Source organism: Urocitellus parryii, chromosome 7 (genome assembly GCF_045843805.1).
Source record: "Urocitellus parryii isolate mUroPar1 chromosome 7, mUroPar1.hap1, whole genome shotgun sequence".
Lineage (NCBI taxonomy): Eukaryota > Metazoa > Chordata > Mammalia > Rodentia > Sciuridae > Urocitellus > Urocitellus parryii.
In genome coordinates, this window is record NC_135537.1 from 65,319,432 (window position 1) to 65,339,084 (window position 19,653).

At 39.0% G+C, this 19,653-nt stretch overlaps 1 protein-coding gene across 1 annotated transcript in view; it reads left to right on the top strand.

The window, feature by feature from the left end:
- Nkain3 (sodium/potassium transporting ATPase interacting 3) overlaps positions 1 to 12,307 on the top strand; it is a 340,996-nt gene extending 328,689 nt beyond the window's left edge. Inside the window, exon 6 of the mRNA XM_077801184.1 lies at positions 12,213 to 12,307. Within this exon, the coding sequence (XP_077657310.1) occupies positions 12,213 to 12,307 (95 nt within the window). The remainder of the gene's footprint in view (positions 1 to 12,212) is intronic.
- Positions 12,308 to 19,653: the final 7,346 nt, after the last annotated feature.

Consider the following 19,653-nt stretch of genomic DNA (forward strand, 5'->3'; position numbering starts at 1 on the left):
ATTTGGGATTCTGTCTCATTCTTCAAGTCTGGGAAGTTTTCTCTTATTATTTCACTGAATAGACTGTTTATTCCTTTGGTATGGAGCTCTGTGCCTTCCTGTATCCCAATGACTCTTAAATTTGGTCTTTTGATGTTGTCCCATAATTCTTGGATGTTCTGCTCATGGTTTCTTAGCAGACTTGCTGAGCTGTCTATGTTCTTTTCCAGTTGAAATACTTTGTCTTCATTGTCTGATGTTCTCTCTTCTAAGTGATCTACTCTGCTGGTAGTATTCTCAATTGAGTTTTTAAGTTGGTTTATTGTTTCCTGCATTTCTAGGATTTCTATTTGTTTGTTTTTTATTACCTCTATCTCCCTGTGAAATTGATCTTTTACTTCCTGGATTTGTTTGTCAATGTGATCTTTCATTGTCTGATTTTGCTGTCTCATGTCTTCCTTGAGACTCCAGATCATCTGAAGCATGTATATCCTGACCTCTCTATCTGACATTCCATCTGTTGCACCTATTACCTCTTCTAAAGTTGAGTTGACTTGCATTGCCTGTGATCCTTTCTTTCCTTGTCTTTTTATACTGCTGGCGTTTCTTTCTGCTTGGTGAAACTGTTGTGTTTTTGAAATTTTCCCTCTATTTATTTATATTGCTCTTGTATAGTTGAAAAATCACCCTTGCAGGGCAGGTAGTGGCTGTGATCCTCCTCCAATTGGTGTGATCCGTCTACCACGCTGGCAGGCCCTAGGTCTGCTCTGCTGGTCGGTCAAAGGTCCGCCTACCCAGCAGGCGCGAGGGGCATCTCTGTCACTCCTCAGGTTGCTGGGCCTAACCTCCCAATGGGTCTCAGGTTCTCCTAGCTTGCAGGCACTGGGGGAGGGGCCGGTTCTGCCCCTCAGCAGGCCGCTCTGTCTGATCTGCCGGTGGTCACAGTCCCGCCTGCCTTGCAGACACTGGGGGAGGGGACGGGCCTGCCCCTCAGCAGGCCGCCGGCCCTGTCCTACTGGTGGGTCCTGTCCGCGTTCCCTGCAGGTGCCTGTAGCTGTTCTGTGACTCCGCTGGTTGCTGGACCTGACCCGCCCGTGGGTTGCAGGTTTGCCTAGCTTGCAGGCACTGGGGGAGGGGCCCGAGGTCTTACATTCTAAGAAGGGAATATTGAGGAAAGACTGGGGAATCTCTGGATCACTCAGGAAGTTCTGAGTTGTTGAGTAGGTTCAGTTTACTAAGTGAAGGGTGAGTCAGCCTTTGAGGGACCTTGGATTGTTTGGCACCAGTTATTTCAATCCTCTTCCGTGATTGGCCCACATTTATAGGCACCTAGTGGTACAAGAAAGAACTGACCCAGAGAGCCAGCTATCTTAAGCTTCACTCAACATGGAGATGTAAGGTGAAGGTGTAGGAGCATGCACACACATGCAAGCACACTCCAGGGAATGAGAGAATGGATATCTTGTCACATCTGCACCTATGCAGGTCATACTGTTTGAGGGGCTCTGCTGGATGATGGGGAGCCAGTGAATGGATTTAATCTTGAGAATCAGATTCAATTTTCTTTCAATAGTGATTCATAGAAAGAAAAGGACTTATAAAAGAGATCTCAGTGAGAAAATAGAATTTCTTTCTTAGGAAAGGGAGAATCAAAAGTAATAATAGGGGCCATAAAAAAAAGAAAATATTTCAGAAGGAAAATGTCCATAATTGTAGAAGCAGACAGTAAAAGGGAATTATGGAGAGACTTCAAAGCCAACAAGTATCTGTCACTTGATTTATAGAGCTAAGTAAAACACTAAAATGATAAAAATGTATTGGGTGAAAAAACTGGGTAACTGTGAAAAATATATCACAGGGAAAAGAATTTGTCTAGAGCTATTTAGGAAAATTCTCAGAACTGTTTCTAGCCGCATGTCTTTTTGAACATGATTTTGCCTTTCTGCAATCCTGTGTGCTTCATTAACTCCCAAAGAGATTCTACATATTAATTATCTCATCATTTGAATATTACACACTGTTGGAAAATGGAAAACACTGATTATAGGCAACTTCTGATTTCAGAGATGTGGGCTCACAAGAGGAGCAAAACCCAAAAGTACAACCAAATAAAAATGTAATGTAGCACCAAAAAACAGAAAACAGAAGTGTGTTCGGGATTTTTTTGAAAAGCTTGTTTCATCCAAAATAAAATGATCCTCTAAATGAGCCCAGCTATACTGTCACAAAGACCTCCAGTCACCAGTGAATCTGAACAGACAGTAATTGAAAAATTACAAAAACTCTGAAAGGGCCTTCAGTAAAGCTAAACTGTAGTTGATGGCTGTAAGCAGCCGTTCCAGCCACTTACCCAGCTACTGAGGAAGTGGAGCTGGAGGGTTAAGGGCGTATTCACTGTAGTGAAATACAGCACTGTTTGTGTAGCATTCACGGAGCTAAGAAACTTTAAAAAAAATAGACTATTAAAGATGAAGGCTAAAGTAATAAAAGAAAGAAAGCCTTGCTCCTTTCCAAAGATGACAAAATCAACACTAAAAAGTATAGGTATGTTGGGCTACAGGAGGGGAAGGGGATGGGAACAGGTATATCATAGGCTTTTTTGTAAAGACAGGTAAACTCTTGCAACCAAGTCCACACGTGAAGCCACAGTAGTGGGAGAAACTTACTATCATCAAAGCACTCCTATGGGGACAGTGCATCCAGGTCCCTACGCAGGGATCAAAAACAACATTCGGAAGCCAGCAAGGTCCAGGGGATACTGTGAGAGTAGCCAGGATAAGCATAGCACTGTGTCTCAAGGAATACCACTGGAAACATTAGGAAAAAGTCACTTGTGCATTTTACACAAAGGGGATGTGTTATGGACAAAGAAACCCTGTGAAGTAACTGAAAATACTAAAAAAAAAAAAAAAGACAGGGAAAGGTCCCCTGAGGGTTTGTGCTATTGGCAAGAAGTAGAAAGGACTGGGATATAGCTCAGTGGTACAGCACTTGTCTTGAATGCAATGGACTGGATCCTCAGAGCCAAAGAAGAAGAAGAAAAGAAAAAAATAAGAGTAGAAAATAAAATCAGTGCCAGTTGAAAGCTAAAGAAATGGTGAAGGAGATTGTCAAGCAGGCATCCAGAGGGTCAAGTGCTCCTGATTCCTAGCCTCCCCACCACCTAACTCCCTACTCCCATTACTACACGGCAGCCATCCTGGAGAGAAGGAATACACCCACCCACAACCCCCGTGACATACCAAGATTTCTGAGTTTTCTTTTCTTTTCTGTCTTTATTAAAATTTATCTTCCCAGAGTAGAAAAAAAAATGTCTATAGAAGGTGAAAGTTCTAGGCTTCCAAATGTGGCCAACTAATCAATTCCCCCTCCTCCAAATTAGCTACTATTTCCAGAAAAACTGGTCCCAAGTTCAGTGCCATTTCCATCAGGATAGATTGTTTTTCTGGGGGGAAAAACAGGGAGAAGAGTATATAGGAATTTTTGCAAATCATTATGTAATAACCTGAGCAAAGCTTTTGACGTTTGGGCAATCATTTGGAAATCAGTTGTTGGGTGAAAATGTATGCTCAAGATCAGATAATGTTAGCCGCTCCTGGTTTACTGCATGTGGTCTGTGTACTCTGTGGCCATTATCTCATTTGGAATAATGACAGCCTGAGACAGAGTCATTGTTTCATTTTACAGATGAGTAAACTGAAAATGTCCCCCAGCTCACACAGCTTGTAACAAATGGAACTAAGATTGGATTCCACGTGTTTTTCAACAGGCAATAGTCAAAGATAACAAAATTCTTCATGAATAGGTAAAGAAAAGAGACATTGGTCATACAGTGGATTAAAACCAGAATTCATGTTTAAATATTGAGTGACAATACAAACTAGTGGCACAATGTAAAGAAAACTAATAGATGTAGCCCACTGAAATTTAAGTGGATGGGGAGAGGCACACCCAGAAACCTCACTCCAAAGCATCTGTCTCTTTCAGCACAGAACACTTTATAAATGAAGCTTTTTATTAGAATAGCAGAATTTTAGGATCCCGATCAAAAACTAACAAATTGTGAAAACAGCAACCAAATTTTTGAGAACTGTTTAATTTTAATAGCTGCAAAATTCCGTGTGGCTATCCAATGAGACAGAAAGACGGCATTATTAAAGTCTGGCTCAATACAATGTAAGAGAATATGACAAATGTGGGTACGGTTTTTAAACACCAAAAATGCAACTTCTGTTATGTTCTAAAAGACTAGCATTTCCTCCTTGTGCAGGACTGGGCCATTAGTGGGGAGGTCCCCCCTAGCACTGATTTTGAATTCAGGGTTGATTTGGTGCTATGTGTTGGGAGGAGCAGGGAGGCCATCCTGTCTTTCCTGCTGGTGTTCACTGAGCTGTGAAAAGGACCCCATCTGTCAGCTGAACATTTATTCATTTGGCATCTCACATTTTGATCTATTGATTTTTACATGTCATGTGAGGAAGGAATCAGCATTCTTCTTTTCTTCCATATTGCAATGTATCCAGTTGTTCCAAATGTATTTATTTTAAAATGAGCCTTTTGTAGGCTGAAGCAGGAGGACTGCAAGTTTGAGGCCAGCCTCAGCAACTTAATGAGACCCTGTCTCAAAAAATAAAAAGGGTTGGGGGTATAGCTCAGTGGTTAAGCACTCTGGGTAAAAAGAGAGAGAGAGAAAGAGAGAGAGAGCCTTTTCCCTCTTTTCCCCCTCTGGTGACACCTTTGCCATGAATCATGTCGATCTATTTTTGAAACTCCATTATGTTTCATTTCCCTGTTGCCTGCTCTTGTGCAAAAAGTATATGCTTTTGGTTACCACAATATTCATTTAGAATATAGTCATGATATCTGGTAGCATTGGTTCTTCAATTTTGTTGTTCTTCAAGATTATTAATCTTGAATCAGCCTTTTCACGTACATTTAAGTGTTAGCATTGCTATTAAACTGCTGAAATTTTCAATGGAATGGTTTTGAATCAATAGATTAACTGATCCACAGATCAATTGTTATCTTTACAGTATTGAGTTACACAACAATCCATGAATGTTTTATATTTTTCTGTTTCTTTTAGACATCTTTTATTTCTCTCAATTACATTTTATTTAGTCAAAAATTTTTTGGGCTGGGGATGTGGCTCAAGCGGTAGCGCACTCGCCTGGCATGCATGCAGCCCAGTTTCGATCCTCAGCACCACATACAAAGAAAGATGTTGTGTCCGCCGAAAACTAAAAAATAAATATTAAAATTCTCTCTCTAAAAAAAAATTAGATTTATTTCATGAATAAAGATTTAATTTTTCACAGTGATCAGGTAATTTTTAAGTACCAGAGTATTTCTTTGGATGAAGTTATAATTGCAATCATTGGCTATCAACATGATTGAGTAATTATAAATGTAACACAAATTTTTAAGAATAAATCAAAAGTATAAAATGAAATATTTATTAAAAAGACATCTCCCAATGAAATGGATGAAACAATTTTGTCTCAATCAGTTCATATAGTCATAGATACATATTAGTTATTTTTAGAGCAAAATAAGCTATCTCAAGTACTTTTCGTGTTTGGTGGTAGTATTTATTTATGGAAAACTTGTCTTTTGTAGCTATTACAAAAAAATTAAAACTACATAGAAATTAAAATTAAAATTACATAGAAAATTAAAACTGCCATTTTCTTTGGTAGGCTTTTACTTCCAGGATTATACAACAAGCTGAGATTTCAAAAGGCTGAGATAAATGCCTGTCCTTGCAAAATGGGTGTAAAGAGGATTGTAGAAGGAAATGAGAACCAAGAACCAGAATGCTCACAGGTGCTTTTCCAAGACACAAACATATTAGAATTAAGGCTCTTGAAATTGACCACTTTTATCTTTTGAATATGGTTTGTTTGTCTTTCCAGAAGTTGTGTTGACTTTTGATTGCCATGTAGTGGTGTTGGGAGGTGGAGCCATTAGAGGTGATTAGTTCATTTGGAAGGATTCAAATCTTCCTGAAGAGAAGACTGTTCTAAAGCAAGGCTGCGCCTATCACTCTCTCTTCAGCATACACTCAGTTGCCTTTCTGTTTTCCATCATGCAATGAAGCTGCACAAAGCCTCACAAGAAGTTGCTGCCACACCCTTGGGCTTTCCAGTCTCCAGATCCCTGAAGCAAATAAATTCCTTTTCTTCATAAATTATCCAGTCTCAGGTATTCTGTGATAGCAGCAGACCACAATGCATGCCCACACACTATTTAGGAGGTCTTGCACTCACCAGGGGCACACCTTTCCCAGTGTGAAGACCACTTGTCTTTTATTGCCTCCTCTTTCCCTCCCCAGAGTAAGACAGAGCTGGGGCTCCCTATCAGAGCTAGGGCTGCTTCTTGAACCTTCAGACTCTAGGTAGTTGCTCCCAGCATTTGTCATACCAAACTGTCATCAAGGAAAAGTGAACCATATTAGTTCTGCACACCAGTACCTGAGACTGAGGGAGGTAAGAGAGATGTGAGAAGAGCCTATTTTGCATGTTTATTACCAAACAAAGGTAAAAAGGTTAGAGAACTCTCATCAGGATAATGCAGCCCCTGCGACTGCCTGTTCTACCCTTCCAGCTGGAGCTATGGTGTCCTGGCACATCTCACTGTCCCCCTGGGCTTTATTTATTTATTCATTTATTTTCATTTTTACATGCTTGCTGAAAAGTGGAAGAGATTTGGAACTTCCAGAATCATAAAGAGACATAAAGAGAGAAACAAGGAATGGCCATAAAACCTGGCACTTGGCTGTCATCTGGCTTCTTGGATGGCTTTTAAGGTTCACAAAGTTATTTCAGTCAAGTGGTAGAATAGCCCCAGCCACCCTCTCTGGATAGCAGCAATGTTTTAGGACACTGTCAAGTCCCCTTGCCCAGCAGACACATCATGGTGCCCCTGTGGCCACTCAGTGTGCTCTGATCAGCCCGATGGTGGCCTGTGGGTTGGCACAGCAGGCTGGGCCTTCTGAAAACTTAGAGTCTTTGGAAGGGAGATGGCAGCAGATTAATGACACTGCAGAGCAGTTGCACTAGCAGAATTTAGTTACCAGCTACCTCTGAAATAACTGTTCTCTCCTAAAAGCTCTCATTACAGGGACCAGGTAGGGGGTGCTGCAAAATCTTCTCTGCCTGAATTCGGTTGATGTTGAGACTCATCCCAGCTTTTTTCATATAGTTCATATCACAGAAAAACAAATCACCACGTAATGGCCCAATCGTGGAGTCCTTCCTGACCTAGGCAATGCTTCCCGAAGAATTTATTGCTGGACTTGACCAATAAGCACCTATTCGAAAGGCCTAAAAACTACATAACAGGAACAGTGATAGACCAGAATGCAAGTCCAGAATAAATACATCAGGACTGAGTGTGGCACTCAGTGGTAGAACCATTGCCTAGCATGCACAAGGTCCTGGGTTATATATCTCTTGCTAGAAGCAAAAAAAAAAAAAAAAAAAGGAGGGGAAATGTATCCATTGGTCCTCATCTTCCTGAGTCTTTCCCCTGAGCCCAGTGCAGGGTTACAGGGCTCTGTGGTTCCTCAATTCAGTGACAACTCAGCATTCAACATGGCTGAATGTGAAGTAAAAGGCCTGCTTTCTGGTTAATTATTTGGTGACTATAGTTAATCCTGGAAGATAAACAACAGCTTGAGTGCCCCCCCCCGCACCAAAATGGCATATTTCAGCATTAGATGTGCAGAAGCTAAAGGCTAAACTCCAAATCTGAGGTGTTTAATCTGAGGCCATTGAATGCAAAGAGCTCTGAACCCTATGAAATAACAAGGAAATTATTTAATCAATAGAGAAGTATGCATTTTTTTACAAAGGTATTCCATAAGTTTCATAGAGTTATAAAAGACCCTCTTATCCTAAAAATAATAGAAATCATGGCCAAATGCTTATAAATCTCATAATTATGAATCCTCCTCCTCTACTTGATTCATAGAGGAGTCAAGTTATCTTGCTTACTACTTCCACGGTACTGGAGATGTAATTGGGGAAATAAATACATCAAAGGTCAGAAAATTTAACTCTAGTGAAAAAAAAAAAAAGAAGTAATATATTTCTCAGCTCTTACCAAGAGTCAACAGGCATTGTCTTTTTTAAATTTAACTCTATTTTTTGTAGTTGTAGATGGACAGAATGCCTTTATTTGTTTAATTTTATGTGGTTCTAAGGATTGAACCCTGTGCCTCTAAACATGTGCTAGGCAAGTGCTCTGTCCCTGAACTTCAGCCTCAGCCCAACAGGCATTATCTTCTATGCTATATACATTTTGTTAATCTTCGTAGTAAACCTATTAGAAGTCATACTAACCATTGTGGAAGAATTTATTTTCCAAAAATGGTCACAACAAGATTTTGTATCTACCTTCCCCATCAAGAAGTGGAGTCTCTCTGCCCTTTTCTTGTGCCCTAATCAGGCTTGGTAACTATGCTGACCAGTAAGAGTTTGTGGAAGTGACTGTTTTTCCAGGCTAGATCATAGGAGGTGACATAACTTCTGCTTGGCTCTCTGTCTTGGGTCACTAGCCCTTGGAATCCAATTATCACACAGCAAGGAAGTCCAGGCCACATGCAGAGACTGGAGTAGAGAGCAAGGAGGTCTTCCGCCCTCCACCCCATTTGAGCAGCCACCGGGAACCTGTACTAACTTGCCAGCTATGTGACCAGGGCCACCTCAGAAGTTGCTCCTCCAGCCCTGCAAAGGGAGCAGAAAGAAACCTTTCCCACTGAGTCCTGCTCAAATGGCCAATTCATCAGCAAAATAAATGATATAGATGTTCTAAACCATTATTATGGCCTGGTGTGATTTATTATAATAGATAACTAGAGCAAGCAATTTGCCCATATGGGCTAGTAACAAGTTGAATAATATGCCCAGGTTCCCAAAAGCTAAATGTTAAAGTTAGAATTCAAAACAAGATGTCTGATATGTGAAATCAAGTCGAGAGGATGGAGGAAAGAGTTTTACCTATGTATGTGGCTTGTGTTTCTTGAAATAACTATGGTAAAATGCTTACGTCTACTTAATCCTAATGATGAAATCATAAGTGTCTGTTCTTTTGAGTTATGTGATTTTATAAGTATTCAAAGTATTTTATAATTTAAAACTATCTTTTCAAAGATAAAAGCAAAGAACACATCAATTTTTTAAATATGTGTAACTAAAATCGAACATGCATGTAACTAAGACTCAGACATGAAAAGTGATTTCGGGATTCAGATGCACAGAAAATTTAAAATTTTACCAATGAATGTACAAAATCTAATTTTCAAAATTAATATATATATATACATATGTGCATATACATATGAGGAATAAATAAACTAGAATATTTTTATAGTGAGACAGATATTAAAAACAAAAAGAACTTTAGGATGGAAGAATACATTTTCTCTCTTACCTTGTCTTTATTACGCAGGCTTTGAAGAACTACTTTGTAATTATTCTGTTTCCTACAATGCTTGATAGTATTTTTATGAATGAATTTTCTATACTTATATATGTAGGTATATATATACTTATATAGTGATATATACATATTATACTGACATAGTTGCATTACATTCAAATTCAATAAAATACATAATTATATACTTACATAGTTGCATTACATTCAAGTTCAGATGAAAAAATTAGACTATTCAACAAAGCACTCCAAAAAGTCAGCTTTCAAAGATTTTAGCAAATTTTAATAATTGAAAGATTTAATAAGGAAAACATGGAATTTTATACACAAAAAGGAGGACAAATTAAAAAGAGCTCAACTATTATATAAGATTTAGTTTTCATTTTTAAAACTTTCCTTTGAAGCAATTTGATGAAAAAATAAATCTTTTGGTGGAGTTCCTATGTTTAATCAGACAAATTCATATCCTGAACCAGAATGAAAAGAAGTTAATATGAGAGAGCATTTGTATTTATGGAAAATAATCATCAATAGATGAAACTGGTTTTTTGTCTTGTAAAATTTTTGACAAAGGAAAGATACTGGTATGGAGGCAAACTATTTGGACTAAAATTATTACACATATTCTACATTTACCAGCACCAACAGAGAGTGTTTCTTCAGCAAAATACTATTATTTAGCCATACACAGTGGTACACACCTATAATCCCAGTGAGTGGCTCTGGAGGCTGAGGCAGGAGGATCACAAGTTTGAGGTCAGCCTCAGCAACATACCAAGTCCCTGAACAATTTAGGGAGAACCTGTCAAAATAAAAAAAAATAGAAGTCTGAGGATGTGGCTCAGGAGTTAAGCCCCTCTAGGTTTAATCCCCAGTAACCCCCCCCCACCAAAAAAAATAATAATAATTATATATATATATATATATATATATATATATATATAAAATCATACAAGAAAATTTTGAAGAAGGTTGTAAATAAATTTTAAAAATTAATTATATACTAAAAAATTAAAAATAAATTATAAACAATAATATTAAACATATATTTAAATACACATAAATATATGTAGGCAAATTATATTTATATTTATATTTATTTGTATATTTATATTATATTCCCAAAATATCATTGATATGTTGCATTAGAAACAAAGATGATTAAGAATCAAAATCTATGATCTTACACCAAAAATTATTCTGGCAATGTTATTTCAATGTCCAAATGATCGATATAAAAATAATGATTTTGTTAATGTTACGTTTTAATGTCCAAATTATCACTGTAGAGATGTATTCTTTTCATTTTGCTTTGATGTATTAGGGATACCTTCTTTGTTTTTAGAAATAATTTTGTCTGAATATAATTTTTAAATTGAACCATTTCACTCAAAAATATATATAATTTCTGATACCCTCTCTAACTTCCAAAATGGCCCTGTAAATTATCTCATTCAATTTTTAATCAACATTTGCCTCCTTCTAAAATACCACCCATTGATCCACAGAATAAAGAAGCAGATTTTGATAACATATCTAATTTAATAAAAACCTAGTTCAATCTGAGTAGGGAAAACTTTTGTCAGTGTCTCAGATTGGCTCTGTTCTCATAGCTTCTCTCCTTAAGGAGGTGTTCGGGGAACTTGGTGACCTGATAGGAAAAAGATAGGCATCAGGCTCCTCTTCCCTGCAGGGTGGGTACCCGGGGATGTCCCTAGCCATCTGATGGCCAGATTTTCTACAGACTTGCAAAACTCCCATACATGCAAGTGAGCTGGTAAAGGTTTGATTGTCCTAGCCTTACTTCATCTCCTCCAAAGAAAGTAAAAAGGATGGACTGGGTCAGGGATTGGCAAGAGTGGTTTCAGCTAATCAAGAATTCAATAGAAATTCTAGGCTGATTTCTCTCTCTCTAAACCACCCTTCACTGAAATGCCCATTTTGAACTGAGGATATGGAACAATATTTGAATATTGTGTATGCTAGTGTGTGTGCCCACACACTTCCACACACCCTCCACACACACACACACCTTTGACAGTTCAGTGTTCTCATATGCTTATATACCCGTTAATATTAAAGTACCACCATACAAGCAAAGCTTGGTTTTAAATAATTAATGTTTTCAACAGACTATAGAACAAGAGAAACAAAGAATTGAGAAGAAAAAGACTGAGGCTTTGATCTAAACAGAAAAAAATTAGAAAGACTATTATAGAGACTAACAATGTCTAGAGATTGTAGTGCAGGCAAGACAAGTTCCATGCTATCAGGGAGGACATGACACCTTGCAAAAGGGTGATGTCATTTCTTAGGAGTGGCTTGAAGACACAAGGCATGGAGATTGATTATATGACTTTTCAAAAGCCTTCTTGATGCAAAGAATAGTTTTAAGGGGAAAAATGGATTCTGGCATCAAGAAGAAAAAAATGCCTCTTTTCATAAGTAGAGGAAAGGGCGTGACCGTACCATATGGACAAATGTGTCATTTAAATCTTATGCTAGTTAATGATACTCCATTATCTACTGAAACCAATAGCAGCTGTGATTTTGGGAGGTTTTGAGAGCCCAGGTGATTTATGTGTTTCTTAAAATTCACTATCCCCACCCCCATTTTCTCTTTTTGGTCATTGACAATGTTTTTAGTAGTCCTTTATACTAAATATGCATTTTCCCATTTTATGGTAAGCAGATATTTTGTGACTATTTTTGTGTGTATTCTACTTTAAACATTTAGTGTTACATTTATTTTTACTCACCCATTTATTCAACTTGGGCTGTTATATTTTCAGTTGATTTCATAGGTGGACTTGATACACACTCCTACTACCAGGATCATGTTGAGTTAAAGCCTGTTAAACCTGTAAGTAAAGGTGTGATGCTATAGAAAATATTAATCCTTCTAACCTGGCCAAAACTAACCCCAAATGAAGTAATTTGGAGCTACTACTAATCATTGGTTTACTTTTCCACTCATACCTAAAACACACCGTTCACATGTAACCCGACATCATCATTATTATTATTCATTCCAGAACTGAAGTAGTGACTTGGATTAGATTTTTTTTAAATGAGATTTTTGCTTTGCTTTCCTTGTCAATAGTTGATTGCATATCACATTGATTGCAAGTGGAAAAAAAAAGATGAGACTATTTGTTCTGCATAAGAGAAGACTAAATATATGTCTTAGGGTATCACAGCAAAGCAGACAGGGGAGAGAGACCGACCTGGGTTCGAGTTAGGATCTGCATGGATAGTCCCAGGTGACTTTCTGACGTCTCTGAGACTTGTTCTATCATCCATAATATGACTTCATGGGAGGAGGATGGACTATAAAGATGTCACCAATAACTGAACCAATATCTGTTGAGAATGAAGAAGAAATCTTGGTCGCCTGATAAGTTAAATACTAGAAAACAGGCAAGAAGATGCTGTGACTCCATTCCTTGGAAACTATAACAATAGTTATCCTATGCTAAGCATTTGGCCTATAGTAACTCACTTAATCTTCATAAAAATACTGCACTATAGTAGCTGATATTGATTATGAATAAGGAAATGGGGGCTCATAGAGATTAGGCAACTTTCTCAATGTCCCACCATAAGTAAGTGGTTGCCTGGGATGGTTCCTGAGTGATAAACCTGGCCTGATAGTGCATATGTAATTAGATACTCCTCCTTTTCTTGAAACCCACTGCTTTATAATTTCATAGTGATAGAGGAAATCATGTAAAACAGCCACTGGCATAATAAACATGCATGAAAGATTTCCCCTGCTCCCTTTCTTCACAATTCCTTCCCTAATCTGCAACCCCCAGTCTGCATCTATGGGGATGTAAGCCCTAAGAAGATGGTACTGGCTCCTCCACCTCCCCAGGGTGAATGCATTTTAGTCTTGAGGAGTGATATAAAGTAAACATAGCTCACAGGCTGCACAAACCAGCACTATAGATGTTTAAATAAATTTTTGGTTTCTTAAAGTAAATCCAACTTGGAGAAACATTGGCCCTATATAACATTCCAGGAGCAAGTAGTCACCGCCTCATTACTCATGCTTCTGAGCACTCGTAAATGATGCACTCCAAAAGTTGATATTTGTGGATTTGGGGAGCTTGGCAAGGATTGTAACAATAATAAGGATGATGGGTGCCTTGGAAGCAAGGGTGAAACAATGCCTCATAGTGGCTAGGAAAGTCTTCCTATATTTTTATGCGATATGAAGATGATGAATGGTTTCTTTCATCTTACTGTGGAAAAAACTGCAGAGAAATTGCAATATGAAAAATGATGCAATGTAAGAGAGATCGTTCTATTAGGGAGGGTTATTAAGAACTTCGATTGATTAATGTTGATAATGGAATCTACTTCCTTGAGTGGTTTTAAAGATTGGACTCATATAGCTATATACCTTAAAAGGGTGTTCTGTGGTATGCCCAGGGCAAGTGACTCCCAGTTATATTCTCTGAAGTTCCTTCCATCTCTCTGAACCAAGAACACATAAAACATCCTTTTCTGATCACCTACAAGGCTTTGATCAACTCTGCTCTCTCCTCAAAGGGCTTTCTCAACATCCTTGTTCGCTGCTGACCTCACACCTTTTAGCTGAACGTAACACAAACTCCAGGCTACAGAAAGCAATAGAACAAGTTTCTGCTTTGACAGATTATGCATATTATCATGTCAGAGGAATACGGAATTCCTTTCAACCATGAAGGGAGTAGGAATCTGCGAGATCAAACTAAACCTGAATTGAAATCATTGTGCATGAAACAATTTAAGAGGTCTATATCTGTTTCTCACCACTATGCAGATATTGCAGCATTTACCCAGTCAGTATCTATCAGCCTGCTTGATTTCTTTTAATAAGGCCTTTATGTTGGATTCCCTTGAACCCGACTCCATGATACCATCTCACACCCCACCCCCAGAACAGCTTGAAGAACTAGCCAACCTGCTGTGCTAAATTGTTAGAGGTGGAGTGAACCCTGGTTTTTAACTTTCATTAAGCTTCTTTAATCTCCATGGAATACAAAGCCAGGTTTTATAAGGAAGCCACTTTGCTAAAGGAATCAGAAAATTCTTGGCATATCCCAGGCACGTATATATGAACACGTAGCTTTCAACTTGAGATGAGTAGACACAAGCCATACTAGATAGATCATTCATAGGTAACACAGCAGAAATGTACAGGGAGTCTGAATTCTCACGTTTCAGTGTTGTATTTCCCACGGACATATTGTGGGTGAATAGGTATACTGGAGATACAGCTGTGATAGTGGTGAGGTAGCTCACATGTGGGTTTGGTCTTGTTTTGTCTCTTTCTAAGATAATGATATCAAGCTGCCAATCCCTACTGATGAAATAAGTTGAGTTAGTTCAATTTACACCCACAGACTGATCACCCAGGCATTGTCCTGGGTGCTAGAGATATAAAGATAAATAATACTTGAGATTATTTATCAAGTAATGATCTAGGAAAGGAGACCTACATAAAAATAACTAAACCCAAAATAGTGTCCCCAAAGCAATTCTATATAGAATGAGAAATGGCTATACACCCTTGGCAAAGAAGGCTCCACTGGAAGATGAGGCTGACGTTAGAAAGAAGAGATGGAGTTTATCAAAGAACACATACAGTCACTTTGGAAGACAATTTGGCATTTTATTACAAAATTAAATATACTCTTACCATATGGTCTAGCAATTGAGCTCCTTGATATGTATCCAAAGGAGTTAAAGAATTAGGTCTCCACAAACACTGCCCATAGATGTTTATAGCAGCATTACTCATAATTGCCCAACACTTGGAAGAAACCAAGATATGCTACATTAGGTAAATGAATAATGGACAAATAAGCTGTGGCAATCCAGAGAGTGTGACCTTATTCTGCACTAAAAAGAAATGAGCAATCGAATTATGAAAAGACAAATGCATAAGTTAAAGAAACCAAACTGGAAAAGCCACATACTGTACGATTCCAACTAAATGAAATTTTGGAAAAGTCAAAACTACCAATACAATAAACAGATCAGGGGTTTGAGGAGGAAGGGATGAGAGGGAGGAACTTGGGGGATTTTTAGGGCATTGAAACTATTCTGGATAATACTATCATAATGGATGCATATCATTAAACATTTGTCCAAATCTGTGGAAAACACCCAAGAATCCTAATGTAAAGAAAGCATGGGCTTTGAGTGATAATGACATGTCAGTGTAGCTTCCTCACTTTAATAAATGTACCACTCTGCTGGGGAATGTTGATAGTGAAGAAACCTATGCATGTGTATGGGAAATTTCTGTGCCTTTACATCAATATTTTTATGAACCTAAAACTTCTCTTTAAAAACTTTTGTCTTAAAAAAAAAAAAGCTGAATTAGGCATCCCAAGCGTGGAGGCTGATTGACTCAGCCCTTCTACAGAGGTCAAAGTCAAAACTTATATCCAAGCCAGTGTTGCTGGAGTCCCCACATAAAAATGAATATGCCTATAAGAAAGCAAATGCTTAAGCAGAGCAGGAATATTGACAGCACCTAGTGAGGACACCAGGGGACTGTAGCCACCATTGTTCCACATTCTAAACCACATCACTCTTTGTGACAGAACTGTAGAAATGCTTTCAATGGTTGTCATCTGGGTCTGGTTTGGGGACATGTGACACACAGGTCAGAAGTATCCTTTTGTGTTACTCAGCTTTTCATCACTGTGACCAAAATACCTGACAAGAACAAATAGGGGGAGAAAAGTTTATTCTAATCTCACAGTTTCAGAGGTTCAGTCCATAGTCAGATAATTCCACTGTGGTCTGAGGTAAGGCAGAACTTCATAGGGTACAATGCAGCCAAGGAAGTCTGCTTAGCTCATAGCAGCTGGGAAGGAGAGAGAGAGAGAGAGAGAGAGAGAGAGAGACGACCAGGAACAGACTATGAACCCCAAGGGCAGGCCCCAGGGGCCTGCTTCCTTTAGTCCCACTCTACCAGCCCACAGTTACCACTCAGTACAGTTCTTTCAAATTATTAATCCATCAAATGAATTAGTCCACTGATAAGGTTACAGCTCTCATTATCTAATCATTTCACCTCTGAACATCCCTGCATTTTCTCACACATAAGCTTTTGGGGGAACACCTTGAAACTGTAACCCTGATGCTGGGGCCCCTCATCTTGCCACAGCTGTTGGTGAGGGAGTATAATCGTCACCGTGGCTACAGCAGGGTCTCCACCAGGATCTCTTCCATCACTGCTCCCATGCACGGATCCCACCTCTCATCCGGGCAAAGGGCAAGGATCTGATCATCTTATCCTAAGAGCAGAGAGCCAAGAGGTCAAGTGGTGAACAGGGCATTGAAGAGGACCCCTCCACGGTGGCTTAGAGTGGTGGCAGCAGTGACATCTAGGGAAAGGGGCTCACAAAAGCAGATTTACTTTGGGGAAGACAAATAGCATGGTGTGAATCCATGCAGCTATGAAAACAAGACAGAATTTCAGAGAACATCACAGTGAACAACTAAATTAACAATTGTCAAAATCATGACGGGTCTATTTCCATCAAAATGGTTAGCAACCGGGTAGTGGGGAAATGAAGCTCTGTGTAGCAGTAATTCTTCACATAAAAATAATTAGACCAAGGCAGTTTGTCAAAGAAAGATAGCAGCTGCATTCCAGAACAGAGCTGTACAGCAGAGGTAGAGCTGCATCTGATTATGTTAGAAATTTCCATGAGGAAGACACCCCATGATGGCAGTTAAGAAAGACTTGATGAGAAAGCTGACCCTCGATGTCCCCCATCACTTTTAAGCAATTGCTTTCGAGGCTTCCAAAGGAGAACTTGACTTTTCTTTGGTATCTTGACTTGTGTGATTGCCTTTGCTGGAGGCTAATTTTTTCTTCACAAAAATTGCTACATGCTATGTGGCCACTGCTGATGGAGTGGCTGCTATTGCCACTAAGTGCTAAAAGACAGAGGAGGCTAATCCCCATTTCAAGCTGTCACTGCCTCCGGCTCCAGAGTCCTCACTGCTGGTTGTCTGCCTCTCAGAGTCCAGGCCCACAGGAAACCCACCTCTGATGTGAATCAGGCTGTAGGATGAAGGCAGGGGTAGTCAGGAGTATCTGTTCTTCCCCCAAAACAGCTTTTTTATATCAGTATTCCCAAATGTAAGTTGGTGCCCTGCCGGGACATTTTCCATTTATAGCACCTAGATCAGGCACTAGCTGGTAGAACAAATCAACTAAGTGTGTTGTGTGCGTGTGTATCTGTGTGTGCATGTATATCTGCGTGTGTGCAGGAGTTGGGAAGTTGTGTGTTTTCAAGCCCTATTTTATCTCTATATTTTTATTTAGTGGCGCATCATAGCAGGACTGTTACATTTTTGTACAAGCACGCAATATAACAAAATAATTGGACCAATATCATTTCCCAGTATTTCCCTTTTCCTCTTCTCATCCCTTCCCCTCATTCCTTTCCTCAACTCTTACAGGTCTCCCTTTGATCAAATTCTAACTTAAAAACCAACAAGCATCAGCCATGTGTTAGCAAACTATGGCTGGGGGAACCCAAAGATGAATAACATGATAACTCTGTCTTTGCTGTTTTCCTTTGTCTTTGAATGGCTCTCACGCTTTAATAGTTCTCTACACAGAGGGGCTGCTAAGCACCCTATCCTCCATGGCAGGCAGAGCGAGGTACCTGAGATCTGCTCATAGAGATGGCTGGCTCACTCTTCCCATTACTGAGCATGGGCATTCCATCCCCTGAGCCCCGACATCAGTTCCTTGGAAATGGAAGGCACTTTCGAAGGCATTAACTCTCTGGGGCTGTCTCAAGGGCACCACAACTGCAAGGCACTCAGCATCATCTTAGTCGTCCCAAAGGAGAGATGGGCCTTGCTGTGGGCTTCTCCTACTTAGCACAATGGTTGCAGCAACAGGGCTCATTGCTCTCCCTAGCTTTGGAACTCTTTTATTTTTCACTGGCATTAATAAGTTTTAGATCCGTCATATGAAATAGTTGTACCATTTTGGAGACTCTACAGTAAGAACACATTGCTAATCTGTAGCCATTTGATTGGGTCTATATGGCCTGTGTGGTGTAGTCTCCTCACGATAATAGTTTGTGCACACCTGTCCCTGCTAGGAGTGCACATACAACAGTCTGACGTGACCACTGTGACTGGAGGTCAGTCACCCTTCCCATTCTCACTGGGGACACAGAAATCATTTCTTTGGATACGTGACCTCACTCTCTGTCCCTAGAACCTTGCAGAGACTGTTTCTCATGCTGCCATGTGAAGTACATAGATCCTTTTCTAGGACGAGGAAGGCCATATCTGAATAGAGGATATCTGAATGATGTCTTCCAGAGAGGATGTGAACTCCTTATTTTTCCTTGGCATTTGTCACTGATGCCCATGGCAAGAAAGTAGATTCATGTAGTGGTAAGGAAAAACGATCGACTACCTCCAAAATTAATCAATGTAAGGAAATATGATCCACACCTCCAAAATTAATCAATGGCAAAAGAAGTACAAATAACTTTGTTAGAGAAATAATTTTATTAAAGATACTTACAAGCCTCTCAAGTAAACATGTCAAAAGACGTCCTTTGAAATAACATTACTATCTTATTACTTGATTTCATTCTGCCTTCAGGTCAGGTAACTACTATGATTTACAAATACTTGTATTCATAAAAATTATTTTTAAAAAGGTATGACCTTTAGGATCCCAGATCTCAAGTTGTTCTAACACAGACCTGTGGATCAATTATAGCATCGTTAAAACTGGGACAACCCGATGTTACGTCTCTACGTGAGCTGCATAAGAAGTATATACCACACCATCTTGTTATAAAGCCAAGCCTGACCTTGGACTGGTATTATAGAAAACACACACAAAAAAAAAAGGGGAAAATGAGATTCCTTGAATCTCACCAAGGAAGTAATCAGCCAAATCTAAAAATGTGAATAATAGTGTGGGGCAAATTTTTCAAAAAGAGGAAAAACTATCATTGATTTAGAAGAGATTTTAAAGACATAATAATGAAATGAATATGTGTACCTTATTGAATCCTGATTTTTGACAAGCCTGTTGCAATAAGATGTTTCTAAACCATTGGGACATTATGAGTACAGGCTAGATACTAACTGGTATTAAGAAACTGTTGGTAATGAATAAGTAAAAATTTAATTAATTAGTTCTTACCAGTTGAGCAGGATCTCTCAAACTCACTGTTG